The 15,805-nt window shown below is 39.8% G+C and overlaps 1 protein-coding gene across 1 annotated transcript in view; it reads right to left on the reverse strand.

The window, feature by feature from the left end:
- TOMM40L (translocase of outer mitochondrial membrane 40 like) overlaps positions 1-15,805 on the reverse strand; it is a 152,623-nt gene that overhangs the window by 105,422 nt on the left and 31,396 nt on the right. Inside the window, exon 4 of the mRNA XM_044059127.1 lies at positions 6,699-6,804. Coding sequence (XP_043915062.1) covers positions 6,699-6,804 — 106 coding nt within the window. The remainder of the gene's footprint in view (positions 1-6,698; positions 6,805-15,805) is intronic.

Here is a 15,805-nt window from a genome sequence, read left to right on the forward strand (position 1 = left end):
AGAGAGATGCCCTCAGTACATCGAATAGAATTCCGAGAAGGGCTTGGTTTGGTCTTTTACTGCCAGTTACAAGTTAACCTCATGCTAAAAATACTTTGGAGACTTATGCAAGGGAGTTGCTTAGCCATAACGAATGTGGCTTTGTGCCTTTTTAAGGCTTGTTAAGGAAGATTCCAAAGAGTGGATGAATTGATTCAAAGTGGCTGAAAGGGGATTTTCCTTCTAATTATGTCAGGCTTCATTGTGCAATTTTAAGAGATGCTTTAATTCTTTGACAAACCACTATTTATTTATTTTAGAGCCTAGAACAACTACAAATAATCTGTTGTGAAGAGACTATAGCATGAAAGTAAGGATTTCAACCACAGAGTGTTAACACAAATGTCCAGATTAAAAAAAAAAAAAATTATCAAAGATAATATTCTCACAAAGATCCAACCTGCTGGAGTTGTGGTGGGATCTGGGATGCACATTATAAGGAAATTCCAATTAATCAGAAAATTTGGGGAAGAGTTATGCTTTCATACAGGACAGGCAATGCACATCAATGATTATATTATTGTAGTTTTATACAGATTTAAGCCCACCATACAGAAATCTCACCCTATTCATACTGTGGTCTTGGTGGCTAAAAAGACCATCACTCGGCCCAGGAGAGCACAAGGCCCCCTCAGACTAAACAGTACTAGCAAATACTTCAGATTTATCAAACTGAAGTAGGCACCCTCAGATTAAAAAAAGTATTAGCATATACTACAGCAGATTCACCAGTGGCCAGCTTTGTGAAAGACGTGACATCAAATATAGCTAAGTCACTTTCATTAAAAAAACCTGTTCAAGATGGAGAAAGGGTAGAAACAATGTTTTTTTACCTAGCATTTTTTTCCAACCTAATAACTTCAGGATGGATCAACCATTATTTCTGATCGTAAAACAAAAAAGCTAGCGTAAGCAAAACAATGAAGGGGTATTCAGATAGCATAAATATGCTATCATGTGAGCATATAAAAGTCACAATATTCCAAAAATATTTGTTGAATATAAACTTAGACCAATTGTACATGACAATACATACATTTTGAGAGATACGAAACAATTCTTATTGGATCTCTATAGTTTTTTTAACACAAGTATAAATGATGGAAGGTGTATTTTTGTTACAATGGACGTTAAGTCCTTGTTTACAGTTATACCTAACTTAGTTGGTATAGAAATGGTTAGTAGTTATTTAAAAAGAGCCACAAGTCTTGCTACAGCAGACATAGAAATTATAACATGTTTTTTAGAAGTAATTTTGGAATGCAATGCGTTCTGTTTTGACGAACGGATATTTTTGCAAAGGGATGGCGTAGCTATGGGCACATCTTGTGCCAATAGCTATGCCAACCTTGTGATGGCCGAGTGGGAACACAGATACATGTTTAAAATGAACCATTATGTGAAGTCAGTCCCCTTTTAAAGGCGTTTTGTAGACGACCTGTTTTTCTTGTGGTATGGTACTCTAGCAGAGTTGAATGATTTTGTTAGAGAGATAAATTCCACTAATAATTTTCTTAAGTTCACTGTAGATTGGTCGGAAGAAAAAATTCCCTTTTTAGATATATATGTAGAGAGATTAGGGAATGGCATGGTTAATACAGGTTTATATAGAAAACCTTGTCATAAAAACATGTTGCTTCATCGCAATAGCATGCATCCAGGGTACATCTATAAGAATATTGTTCGTGGACAAACTATGCGTTTGTCTAGATATACCCCAGTTAACTCAGATTTTGAGACAGGTTTGACTGAACTTAAAAATAGATTTAAGGAACGTGGATATGGAGAATTAGATCTTGAGAATGGAATGGGAAATTTAGAATATTTAAGAGATGAGGTAGCTGTCCCCTATTTCTCTAATGTTGGACCAGCACAAATGAGACAACAGAATGTGGAATTTAATACAAGTAAGGTAGTCTACCCCATCTTTTATACACGTGACATAGGTGATATCAAAGATGTTATTAGAAAGCATTGGCATATTTTGTCAGTGGACCCCAGAATTAGACCACTTCTGGGGGATAGTCCAAAGTTCGTATATAAAAATAAGATGAACCTCAAAAGGCTTTTATGCCATTCCAGAAATAATACTACTGGTATATCTGCACAAACATGTGTTACTTCTCCTTGTAATTCATGTAATTTTTGTTCATTTATAGACTTGGAACAAATATTTATACACCCATCTGGCATGGGAAGTTTTCTAGCATATGCCAGTGGGAATTGTATGTCTCACAATGTGGTCTATTTAGCTGTGTGTACCAAATGTCCCGCATTCTATGTTGGCAAGACTAATAGGTGCCTTAGAGATAGAATGCGGGAACATATATATCACATTAGAAAAGGTACCCCTACAAATGCGTTAGCGAAACATGTTAGAGATAGTGGACAGGAACATTCCTTTAAATTTAGGATTTTGGAGAAAATATATACCACGATTAGAGGTGGGGACGTTAATAAATTTACTGAATCGAAGGAATCAAGCTGGATTATAAAATTGAGAGCAGATAAGTCTCCAGGTTTGAATGGAAAGATACCTATCAGACCGTTCTTAAAAATGAGAAAATTGAAAATTTAAATGGTTTGTTGTTGCTGAAATAAACATATGTAGATAGCTATGAGCTTATTGAGTATTAATGGCTCTGAAAAGCCTTTGTAATTTTTAAAAATTTTTTTTAGAATTTTTTAAAAGTGTTATCTCTTCATATCAATTTGTATTTATATCTTTGTGATTTTTGTTTTTTACATATACAGTTTGTATATATGCATATGTATATACGTAAGTATTTTATACGTGTTTATTTATGTCATGGTGAGGTACGTGTATTATGTGATGAATATTTGAGATATATATATTTTTTCCATCATATGCGTTTTTTATACTTATGTACTATGATATTTGTTGTTGGTATATATGTTAATATAAATGTATGATAATATGCCATATTGATTATATGCATAGATATATCTGTTTTAGGTTAGTTAGAATAGTATAGCATTGAATGTATATTTATGCTATCTGAATACCCCTTCATTGTTTTGCTTACGCTAGCTTTTTTGTTTTACAATTGGAATTGGTTCTTGATTTTTCTAGCGAAAGCATTAACTCTGTGTGTGTTTTTTGGTATATTATTTCTGATCATTGTTATTCTATTTTGCGTTTACCCTAGTTATGGTTAAAGATTAAAATATTGGCAGCTATTTGTGCATAAGAGTCTGGGGCATGTAAATCAGCTTCTTAAATGACATTAACAGGGTTATCCGCTCAGCTTTTCTAAAAGATACTAAACTAATGATGAGGGGAAAAATAAACAGTAAGCAGAGCACAAAGTCTTTTATAACAAATCCACTGCTTTACACATGCAGTCATATAAACAGATCTAACTTTTCTGCTCACCCACTAATGTATCGGTGTCTTAAATGAAAGAATGACAAACCCAACCTTCAGCATTTCTTTCCAAATTAAAAATACGACTTCATGACGTTTATACCCACTTAGGTTGTGCTCTGAGGAACCACACTACTTCATGACTTCTATACCTACCTAGGTTGTGCGCAGAGGAACACTACTTCATGACTTCTATACTCACCTAGGTTGTGCGCAGAGAAACCACACTACTTCACGACTTCTATACCCACCTAGGCTGTGCGTAGAGGAACCACACTACTTCACGACTTCTATACCCACCTAGGCTGCGCGTAGAGGAACCACACTACTTCTATACCCAGCTAGGTTGTCAACCAAATCCAGAACGTAACCCCCTGGCCAGTCAATCAATGAACGTAAACCCTTAAACAATAAAGTCTTTAGCACTATTCAAAAACTTATTTTCGCACTATTCAAAGTTTTTTAAGATTAGACCCTTAGGGTGTACATGCATTTATTAGATGCTACATTAGTCTCATCCCTCTGGGGTTTTCCGTTTTTGTCCCTCTGATCTACACTTGGCTGGGGGATTTGATCCTGTCTTCTGTAATTGATTCGAGATTTCAATTTCTGATCTAGGGTTGTGGTCCTTATCTATTTTATTTATCCTGTTTATTTTCCACAGTTTGTCTCTTATTGCTGTTGTTAGCAATCCTTTCACTTCTCCTTACATGTTCCTGTTAATTCACATCTCCCCTCTGATGCTGTTGTGATGTCACTTCCTCCGGAGTGTTTTCTGTAATTCCTCCTCTATTCTACTGGCCATAACACCTATCACTACACGAAAACCACCAAGAAATGAAGGCTGTGGAAGCCGAGGTACCAGAATAAACCTGTGTGCGTCTAGTTCCTGCTCTCATTTCTTGGTGGTTTTCGTGTACTGCTTGGTTTTACTTGAGTTGTGCTGTGCATAACACCTATCACTCAACAGCCAGAGGAGGAGTTGCAGAAAACACTCAGGAGGAAGTAACATCACAACAACATCAGAGGGGAGATGTGAATTAACAGGAACCTGTAAGGAGACGTGAAAGGATTGCTAACAACAGCAATAAGAGACAAACTGTGGAAAATGAACAGGATAACAACCCTAGACCAAGTTCTTTGACTGAATATTCGAATTTTCAGAACAAAGGGTGGAATCACAACCCCAGAGGTCCGTATCAACAACAGGGGAAACCCAAACGGAAACTGAACCAGAGGAGGAGGTAACGCACGAAAACGAACCAGAGGGGGAGGAGGTAACGCATGTAGGAACTAATCCCCCTCAGGTAAATAACTGTAAAACACTTCTGAATAGTACTAAAGACTTTACAGTTTACAACTATTCACCATTTGAAATTGAAAAAGAACTTGTATACCAGGGAATTGTTATGGCTAGGCTTGTATAGGTCCTAGGGCTGATAGCCTAGTACCAACCTATGAACCTTGTTGATTTACCGGCCAAAGGGTTTACGTTCATACCAGACAGTAAAGTGGACTTGGGGAAAGTACTTCTCGACTTGAAATTGTTTATTAGGACTCTAAACTTAAATGTTATGTTTGGGGGAAATGAATTTACACACAATGAGTTTTATATTAACAGTACTTTTAACCCCCCCCCCACCACACACACACACACACACACACACACACACACACACACACACACACACACACACACACACACACACATCCTGCTATTGCAATGTTTGAAACCATGTTTGAGCTGGACATAAGGAATTGTTTGAATAAGAATTTTAATAATGTGCACAAATTTAACATTAGTGAAACAGAGAATAAAGACGTTCTTAAACAACAGAGCATCGTTTTGGGTTTGTGCCTTCAACAGCTATTTTTTTGTTTATCTACTTAAAAAAGCAGACCAGACTCCACTAAAATTTTTTTTTTTTTTTGACATAGCAATATCAGATTACTTCCGATCACTAATACCTACAGAATCAGTTAACCATGCTAGTCAAAGTGCAACATGTGTACTTATATTTAAAAATGTTTTTATGTATGTTGGTGCATATGTGTGTGCATGTGCCATGGCATGTGTGTTTCACATCATGCATCATCAATCAAAACATACATAATACACATGAATACAAGATAATGATTCTACATCACTGTGACTAAAACATAGGACCATGACATATCAGAAGTAATAATAACCCAATGTATGTAGGTTATGACAACAGCACAAGCTCTGATTTAATACATAGCCTTCAGATGTGTAAGCTGTCGACATAAAAAGTTTCTCATCAGTAAGAAGTTAATATAAAGAACATTTGATTAATTACAAATGCTTATGATTGGCTTTTAGAGAACACCCAAGTTTAATACATTTTTTTTCCATGGAATTTGTGTTTTTTTTATATATGGTGGGGAAACTAAAAAAGCATTACTGTGTATTAATGAATGTTTGTAAAGAGCATTTTTTCCTCCTTATTTTTCACGCACTGAGGATGTTCAGATATTCTGAATTTTAAGGGTCTGGAAGTTTGACCAACATAAAGTCCGAAGAACAGTTAGCAAAAAATTTTATGTCATATACTACAGGGGTGTTCTGACTACTGAATTTTTTTGTTTTGAGTAACTTGGCACAATGTGTGCAATGTCCACAAGGAAAACAGCCCAGTAAAGGTTCTTCGGACTGGGTAATATATTTGGCCAAGTGCAATTGCCCTGCATTTTATGTTGGTCAAACTTCCAGACACTTAAAATTCAGAATATCTGAACATCTCAGTGACGTGAAAAATAAGGGAGAAAACAATGCTCTTTACAAACATTCATTAATACACAGTAATGCTTGTTTTAGTTTCACCATTATAGATAAAATAAACAGACCCAGAAATAATAAATTAGGTTGGCATGATTTACTGAATTCCATGGAAAAAAATGGAGTATTAAACTTGGTGGTCTCTTTAAGCCAGGTCTAAATGAGCATTTGTAATTAATCACATGTTCTATCCAACTGTTTATAAAATGGTTCTTTTTTGTATGACTCTTTTACACTGATGAAGGCTCTGTATTAAATCAGCCGAAACTGGTCTGTCATAAGAACCTACATACTTTTATTAAAGTATTTATAATCAGGTGCCTTGTTTGCTGGTCCACTTTTTTTATGTTTGGATTTCTTGTTCTTCTGGGACCTTGCAGCTGCCGTACTCGCAGGGGTTACAACACTTTTGATTTTAAGATAGGCCAGGACACTTTGTGGTCCACTTTACACCCATTACAGCCAGATTACCTGATTCACTGATAAGGTCTGGATTTCCCAGGGTCAAAGTGCTTGTGAAATCATCACCTCGATATTCTGCATCAAACTGCCAGGTCATGAACTTTGACTGCTGTGTCTAAATATTAAAGAAACAAGAGAGTGAAAAATTGCAACAAATGATAAATGACATACTCTGTTTAACAGTCAATAAATGCTTATGAGACTTCTACAGTTCTTTGTTTACTAGAGTGATAATCTACACAAGTGCATCACCACAAATATTTTCAGATATTTAGAAAACAACAAGAAAGGCAATATTCCAGACTCAAATCCATGCTGATACGAGTACTGGCCAATGTTTACTGGGTACAATGGGGTGAAAGAACCATAACCGATAATGCGGTATCAATAGTGTAGACCTCCTTAGTCCAGGTTCTCAATTAGGTGAGGTTTTGAAATGTCGAAGAACATCTCGTTCCAGACTTTCCAAGGAAAGATACAAGGCCATCAGCTGACACACTATCTGGTGAGTCTTACTTATGGGAACAATGGCTGTCTGAAATGAGGAACCTACTGTCTACCGCCCAATTCAGAACTCAACAATTTCAATCCCAAGAATCTAGTAACCACTCTCAGCCAATGCAACTGGTCTATCCTAAAAGAGCTACCCTTCAACAAAGCCACTGAATAATTCAACAGCACATCGCTAAATGTCCTAAACAGTCTTGCACCTCCTACAACAGTCAGAACTAAAGCAAACTCCACCCCCTGGCTAACCAAAGAAACTAGAAATCTTCTTAAACTTGGAATAAAGCCTGGGAACAATGGAACACCATTAAATCTCTACAAAATCGTCTTAACATTCTAGCAACTTTGAAAAAACCCAAAACTCAAATCAATCTAGAAAAAAAAAAAAAACACTTGGGTATAACTGCCAAACAATTTAACAAATACTTCACCATGAAAGTATCCTAGCACTATCCACACTTAATTGTTTGCCACCACAGACTTCATCACCATCAGAAATACCAATAACAGTACCTTCTCTTTCCATCCCATCTGTAGAAACACCAAAAACAAAAACAATTTGATTAGAAAAGTGAAACCAACTATCACTGGAGCTGACCACCTCCCAACAGAATACCTCAAGACATCAGCTGATTACATGCAGATTACTTCCAGATGCAGCTCTCTGCATCAAGTGCAATCTCCCTTAAGAGCACACAGAGATCACAGTCAGTCCGGGGCTAGTTTCTTCCTCTTTCTCTAGATCCCCAATAAGACTCCGTATTGGCACAGCTTGAGTTGACATCTCAGCTAAGTGGTCAAGCCAAGACCTCCAATATATATATATATATATATATATATATATATATATATACACACACACACACACACACACACACACACACACACACACACACACACACACACACACACACACACACACACACCTGGGAAAGGCTGGCAAAGGTTTACTAGTTATGCCCCATTTTGCCCAGACTATATGGTAGTTATTATTGCTACCAGCCAGCTCCTTAACAGCTACTTTAAGGCCCTTAACAAAGGGTGTCCAATCTTACTGTGTAATGTTACTATTAATACAAACGTTAGTTTGGCCAAGAGCAAGGCTATTAGGAGTGACCCAGTGTCAACAAATAAATATGCAAGTACTCTCAGAACTGAAATATCTCTAGAAAGATCAATGAAAAGTTTAAATATATCTTAATAAAAATAAATAATAAAAAAACAAGACAATACTAAGTATATATTTACAGTGACAGAGTTCAAAATCACAGGAAATATTTAAAACAACATTGCAGGACGGTCTCAAATAAAGAAAGAAAATAATTAAATTAAGCTTTGCTATACTATATCTAAGAGAATTATAATGGTCCCTAGACAGAGTCTCTCTCTCTCTCTTGTTGATCTGGATGTATGCTTGAGGTCATTGTCGTGTTGAAAGGTGAAATTCCTCTCCGTGTTCATCTTTCTAGCTGACACCCAAAGGTTTTGGGTGACTGGTATTTGGAACTGTACATAATTCCCTCCACATTGACTAAAGTCCCAGTTCCAACTGAAGAAAAGCAACCCCAAAGCATGATACTGCCACCACCATGCTTCACAGTGGCGATAGTGTTCTTTTGGTGATGTGAAGTGCTGTTTTTGCGCCAAACGTTCTGTTTGGAATTGTGGCCAAAAAGTTCAACCTTGGTCTCATCAGACCATAACATATTTTCCCACATGCTTTTGGGAGACTTGATGTATTGTTTTGCAAATTTTAGCCAGGCCCAGATGTTTTTCTGTGTAAGAAAAGGCTTTTGTCTTGCAACCCTACCCCATAGTCCAAACATATGGAGAATACGGGAGTTTGTCACATGTGGTACACAACCAGTACTTGCCAGAAATTCCTGCAGCTAATTCAACATTGCTGTAGGTCTCTTGGCAGCCTCCCTGACTAGTTTTCATCTCGTCATTTCATTAATTTTGGAAGGACATCCAGTTCTTTGCAATGTCACTGTTGTCCTATATTTTCTCTACTTTTTGATGACTGTCTTCACTGTGTTCCATGGTATATCCAATGCTGTGGAAATTTTTTTTGCACTGTTCTCCTGACTGATATCTTTCAGCAATGAGATCCCTTTGATGCTTTGTAAGCTCTCTGCGTACCATGGCTTTTGCATCCACCAGCACAACAAATACTTTGCTGTAATCTGGAATGGCTAAGGGGATCCACCCAAAACTCCTTTAAGCTTCTGGAATGCCTCCTCAAATGCTGGGATCCACATTTCCTTATCTGGCCTGTTTTACCTTGTCAGGTCTGTGAGGAAAGAAGCTATGGTACTATAATTGGGGACAAACTTTCTGTAGTACCCTGCTGTCCCCAAGAATGTCCTCACCTGCTTTTTGGTAACGGGGGCAGGCCATGCCTGGATGCCTTCTACCTGGTCAGGTTCTGGTCTGATCTTACCACTCCCCACTCTATGCTCCAGGTAGGAAACCTCTGCCATACCCACCTGACACTTAGTCATTCATGCCCTGTGTAGTCTGCACAGCACCTCACTGACATGCTGAAGGTGCTCTTGCCAGGAATGGCTGTAGATGGCAATATCATCCAGGTAACCAAGGGCAAAATCTTTTGCTAATGCTAGGATATGATCTACCAGCATCTGGAAAGTCGCTGGGGCATTTTTCATCCCAAATGGCATCTTCGTTAACTCATATAAGCCAAAAGAAGCCACAATGGCTGACCTCTCTCTCTAGCATTGGGAGTCAAAGGGCACCTGCCAGTAGCCCTTGGTAAAGAGTGGCAAGACACTTAGCCCCAACCAGCTTCTCTAGGGCTTCATCTGTCCTAGGCATGGGGTAAGCACCTGACTGTGTGTGACTATTTCACTTCCTGTAGTCCATACAGAACCTGGTGCTACTATCCTTCTTTGGTACCAGCATCACTGGGGAGGCCCAGGGACTGCTGGACTCCTGGATTACTCCCACTTCCAACATTTCCTGTATCTACTCCCTCAGAGTCTGACTCTTTCTCAGGCACCCTATAAGGGACCTGCTTAACAGGCCTCTGGGGTCCTGTATCCACATGGTGGTGCATCAGGTGGGTACATCCTAGTTTCCCAGTGAATATGCCCCCAAACTCCTGTAACACTGCTTGGATTTCTCAAACCTGTGTAGGGTATAGCTACTGGGACACTGATACCCCCTTCCACTGAGGTGTCAGTCAGAGCCTCACTGACGAGATCAGTCACCATATACCCCTCAAACACCTCCTGCCATCCACTGCAAATACTCAGCACAAGGGTCTCTCTATCATGGTAAGCTTTCATTGTGTTAACATGGTACAATTTATACCCCTTCCACCTGCCTAGCAGTTCTACCATGTAACATCACTGACCTTCTTTACCACTTTGAAGGATCCCTCTCAAGATGCCTGCAGCTTGTTGTGTCTGACAGGAATGAGAACCATAACCTGCTGCCCCACAGCATACTTTCTATTTCGAGCATTCCTGTCATACCAGACCTTTTTCCTGCTGTTGGGCCTCTGCCAGGTTCTTCTGGGCCAACCCCATGAGTTCCCGTTGCCTTGTCCTGAGGTTTAGGACACATGCTACAGTAGACTTCTTGTGGGATTCACACTCACCCTCCCACTCATCGTGAATCAAATCTAGAGGTTCCCTTACCCTATGCCCATACAGCAACTCAAATGGTGAAAAAACTGTGGATTCCTGAGGCACCTCTCTGTAAGCAAACAAATGGGGCAAATATTTGCCACACACTCTCAAACTCGTCTGCAAATGCTCAAAGTGTGGTCTTTAGTGTAGAGTTTAACCTCTCCACCAGATCATTAGTCTGGGGATGGTAGGAGGTGGTCTTTAGGTACTTCACCCCAAAGTGCATCCACAGACAAGCCAGCAGGTCTGACATGAAATTGGCACTTCAGTCAGTATAATGTTTGGGAAACCTACCCTGCTGAAAATCTCTAATAAAGCATTTGCCACTTTTTCTGCCTCAATGGAGGACACTGCCACCATTTCAGGGTATCTGGTATCATAATCTACTATCACTAGGATATACTTCTTCCATGTGGAACTTGGGTTACTCAGAGGTCCCACAATATCCATAGCTACCCTCTGAAACGGCTCCTCAATCACAGGCAAAGGCATGAAAGTAGCTTTGACCTTGTTTCCTGCCTTGCCTACCTTTTGGCACTGTTCACAGGTCCTGCAGTACTCTGTAATATCCCTTCCAATCCCAGGCCAATAAAAGTTCTGCATAATGCATCTCTTAGTACACTTTATGCCATATGACCTCCAAAGGAAATATCATGGGCTATGGCTAGAAGTGTTAGACGGTAGGCACTGGGCACTATCAACTGCTGTATTCTCTCATCCTCTAGCCATCCCTCAGGGGTCCACTCTCTATACAGTAACCCTTTGTATCATTATACAGATTCCCCCTTTCCTTGAGAATCAGGTGCCTCACTAGCTACTTCCCTCAGGCCTTGTAATATAGGGTCTGAGAGGTGAGCCTGTTTCAGCTCTCTCCTGGTACACCTTCCCAGCACCTCTTCCACAGGAAGTATGGGATTCTCTGACAGCAGTGCCTCACCGTCAGCCTGGGTACTACTACTACTCACCTCTGCCATTGTAGTCACTCTGTTCAAGGGAACATCAGCACCCAACAACAGCTGTGGTTCACCTTCGGTCTCACTGCTACAGGGTAGCTCCCTTCCTGAAGTAACCACCTCACCAGTCCTGGCTTCAAGTGTGTGGTCTGTCTGGGACCCCCAGGCTACCAGACCCACATGCTTGTCTCCAAGCCTGACTATGTGTAACTGCATGCATACAAGGTAGTGCATTATCAAAAGCATTCTCTATCAGGACATCTGCAGGGATATCCTCAAACACACCTACTTGCGTGGTTCCTTTTCCACCCTCCCAGTCAAGGTGAACACTAGCCAACGGTATTTGGAATGGGGTCACTCCTAAAGCTCTGACTGGAGTGGAGTGCCCAAGCAATTAGTGCTCTTCTTTAACCATTGCAGGTTTCACAATGGTTAGGGTCAGAGGCTGTGTGTCTCTTAGCAGTTGCCTGTTTTCCATCTAAGATAGGATATAACCTCTCAAGGTAGTTTGGTACCCTTGTTGACTCCAGACAACCCACTGCTGCCATTCTGTCATTCCCACTTACTGGCTCTCCTACATTTTGTTCCCCACCTTGCCTCCGTGGACATCTATATGCTACATGGCCCTAGTGGTTAGATTTAAAACATTTAACCCTTGATCCTGGTTTGTACCTGAACTAGCGGCTTCCCCCGTTACTGGCAGACTCTGTTGGGGCAGTTTATGCTGCCCACAATGGGTTCCCTTAGACCCACGAGTAGCACTGGGTATCCCTTTCTTGTGCAGCGATGCCCTGCTTTCCAGATCTAGTTTTCCCTTTTCCCCCAACTTATCTGCAGTATTACATTCCTATCTGCCAACCAGATTCTCATGTCCTCAGTCAAAGTACTAAGGGCTTGTTCCCTCATCAAAAGGTCTGCCAGCCCTTCAAAAGTGGTGACCTGACACCCATTCACCCACCTATGAACATAAATACTTAGAGCAATATATTCACACACACTTTCATCTGCATTGCATCTATGCTCACAGAACTTTTTTCCTATAACCTTCAGGTGTTAACTTAAAACACTAATGAAAAATGTAAACAATCAGTATCAGACAATTTAGAAATAGCAGTTACAGCTTTACCATGGAGTAAGGGGGTCAGGAACTGTATCCAGAGCCCTTGGTCAACATTATACTGTTTACATACCCTTTTCCCTTTCAAACATATGAATAAAACTATCAAAATTATCACCCTCTGTAAATTGTGGAACAAATTTACTGACTTTAGTTGTTTCTGGGATTTGCTTACTCCCTTCCCCATTACCTCCATGACCCTGGAGAAGAGTCAGCATCTCCTTTTCATGTTGCCTCTGCCTCTCCTTTTCTTCAGCTTCCAAAATGCCACAGTGTCTCTGTTGATTCAATTTCCAAACATTTAGCCTCCAGTTCAAGTCGCTTACTCCAGATGGATTTATAAGTCCTCTGAGGCAATGTTGAACTGTACATTTTCTGAGAGTTGTACATCCCCAAGGCCAGTCTGGCTGTTTTCCTGGCTGCTGGTCTGTGATGCAGCTGTGACCAACGCTGCAATAATTTCTGCTTTTATCAGATTGGCATGCAGCAATCCCTTGTCCTGGCACATCTCAGCCAACTTGCTCCTTGTCAGCTTGCCATACTCCTCTACTCTTCCTGACTAAGCTAACAAATAAAATAAATAAAACTACTGCGATAAGGAACTCTGAATGTTCACTGTGCGGCTGCTTCAAAGTACAAACACCTTCCTTACTGACCACTGTTTACAGGCTACAGTAATTCAATATCCACACCAATGAATCTTAATATGTGATGTGGTGATCCCATCACTACCAACCAATAAATGCGATACCCCTACACTGGATCAGTAATCAAGGAACCTCATTCCTCACCACTGGCACCAGTGGGGGATGTACATTAGGAGGACGACAGGTACACACACTGTATTTCCAGATGCAGCTCTCTGCATCAAGTGCAGTTTCCCTTAACACAGAGACCACAGTTAGTCCAGGGCTGATTTCTCCCTCTTTCTCCAGATCCCCAATAAGGCTCCCCACTGGCACAACTACACAGTTCAGGTGTCAGCTGAGTGGCCAAGCCAAGGCCTCCAGCACCCTCTCTGTCCAACCAGCACTTTGTGTCCCTGCCCAAGTAGCTGACACACACACTCTTTGAGGTTTGATTTACACACATGCGCACACACACACACAAACACACCTGGGAAAGGCTGACACAGGTTTACTAGCTATGGCCCTTTTACAAACACTATAAAGGTAGTTATTACTGCCACCACCAAGCTATTTTAAGGCCCAAGGGTATCCAATTTTACTGTGTAATGTTACTATTAATAAAAATGGTACTTTGACCAAGAGCAAGGCTATTAGGAGTGGCCCACAGCTGTCACCAAATAAATATGCAAGTACTCTCAGAACCTGCATATCTCTAGACAGATCAGCCACAATGAAAGGTTTAAATATGTTTAATAACAAATAATAAAAGAACAAGACAATACTAAGTATATATTTACAGTGACATCAAGAGTTCAAAAATCACAGGAAATATTTAAAACAACATTGCAGGACAGTCTCAGTTAAATAAAAGAAAAACATCTACATTAAGCTTTGCTATATTCTTGACTATATCTAAGAGAATTAAACTGTTCCCTAGACTTACTCAGAGCAAGGCAGAGGTGTGGTGAATGAATCTTGATGTTGTCAGGTCCAAGACAGAATACAGAATGCAGAGAGCAGAATACAGAATGCAGAGAGTTCTCAAATTAAATATCTCAAATATCACTGCTGGGATAGGTTGCAGAATGACATAATTTCTTGTCAACTAACTCTTAATTCCCAAGCTCAAAACAAGCATCGATGGCAACTGGTTGCATTTAGCATCTACCTGTAAAAATATATAGACCTCAGATCTTTTGGTAGATGGTGGAAGCCATAAAACAATTTACATTCCTTCACATTTAAAGACAATACAGAAAAGTTCTCAGCACAGACACTCTCTCTCCTTGCTGCCATAAAGTAATTTAATTTCACCTCCTGTATGGCATGCTGTGGTTACATTTTAAGCATAAGCACTTTACAAAATATCTTTTCAACACACTTCTGTACAAACCTAGTTTGATATATATACATATGCATGACATACAGTTCTAACATAATTGTAACACAAACCAATAGCAGAAAGTATAACAAACAGATAAACAAAAAATAGCTGTTGAAGGCACAAGCTCCAAATGATGCTCTGTTTAAGAACATCTTTATTATGTGCATTTTGTCCAGATAGTGCCTGAACATCATCAGATGCATTCTAACTCAAAATCCAGTTTCTGGATATGGCTAGTGAGGGACACATTAGCCCCAACCCAAGTCAAAATACTTCAAATGATAGTATTGGAAATTTAAAGTATGATGATAATGACGCTCTCTCAACGTGTGGAAGATCTACCTGCTAGACTTGATGTAGTTTCTCTACCTAACAGTCAACAGGTAGAGAATGCAAGCTATGGCAGTCAAGAGAACAACCAGCGACTTGGTGCAACTTATTCTACAGTTACTGCTTCCCTGACTAGTTCAACACAAAATATTACTTTGCTGACAAATTGTGATGGCAATTCAGAAGCCAGAACACGGAGAAACAACTTGAGTAGTGAACCAGCAAGACGAACTAACGCTGAAAGTTCCTCGGAGCTTATTGGGGTCCTTAATTTGAGCAACTGGTTGGATTCTACACCAACATTTCAACTACAACCTGATACAAATTGAACAAGGGCAACTGGCTGGAGGAACAGTATTAATTACAGAACACTTAGTCGTTTGACTACCATTTACTTAAACACAAAAACTGCAACTAGAAATTTCATATTTCCATGAATGTATAAAGCAGAACATAGTCCATAAGGGCTTAAGAGCCTGGCAATATCCAACGGGGCTAGAGACAGGTTCATTATTTCATCAAGCCCTGCTGAAACTATTTGAC

The sequence above is a fragment of the Protopterus annectens genome, chromosome 17.part0 (genome assembly GCF_019279795.1).
Source record: "Protopterus annectens isolate FY-2018-M chromosome 17.part0, PAN1.0, whole genome shotgun sequence".
Classification (NCBI taxonomy): Eukaryota; Metazoa; Chordata; order Ceratodontiformes; family Protopteridae; genus Protopterus; species Protopterus annectens.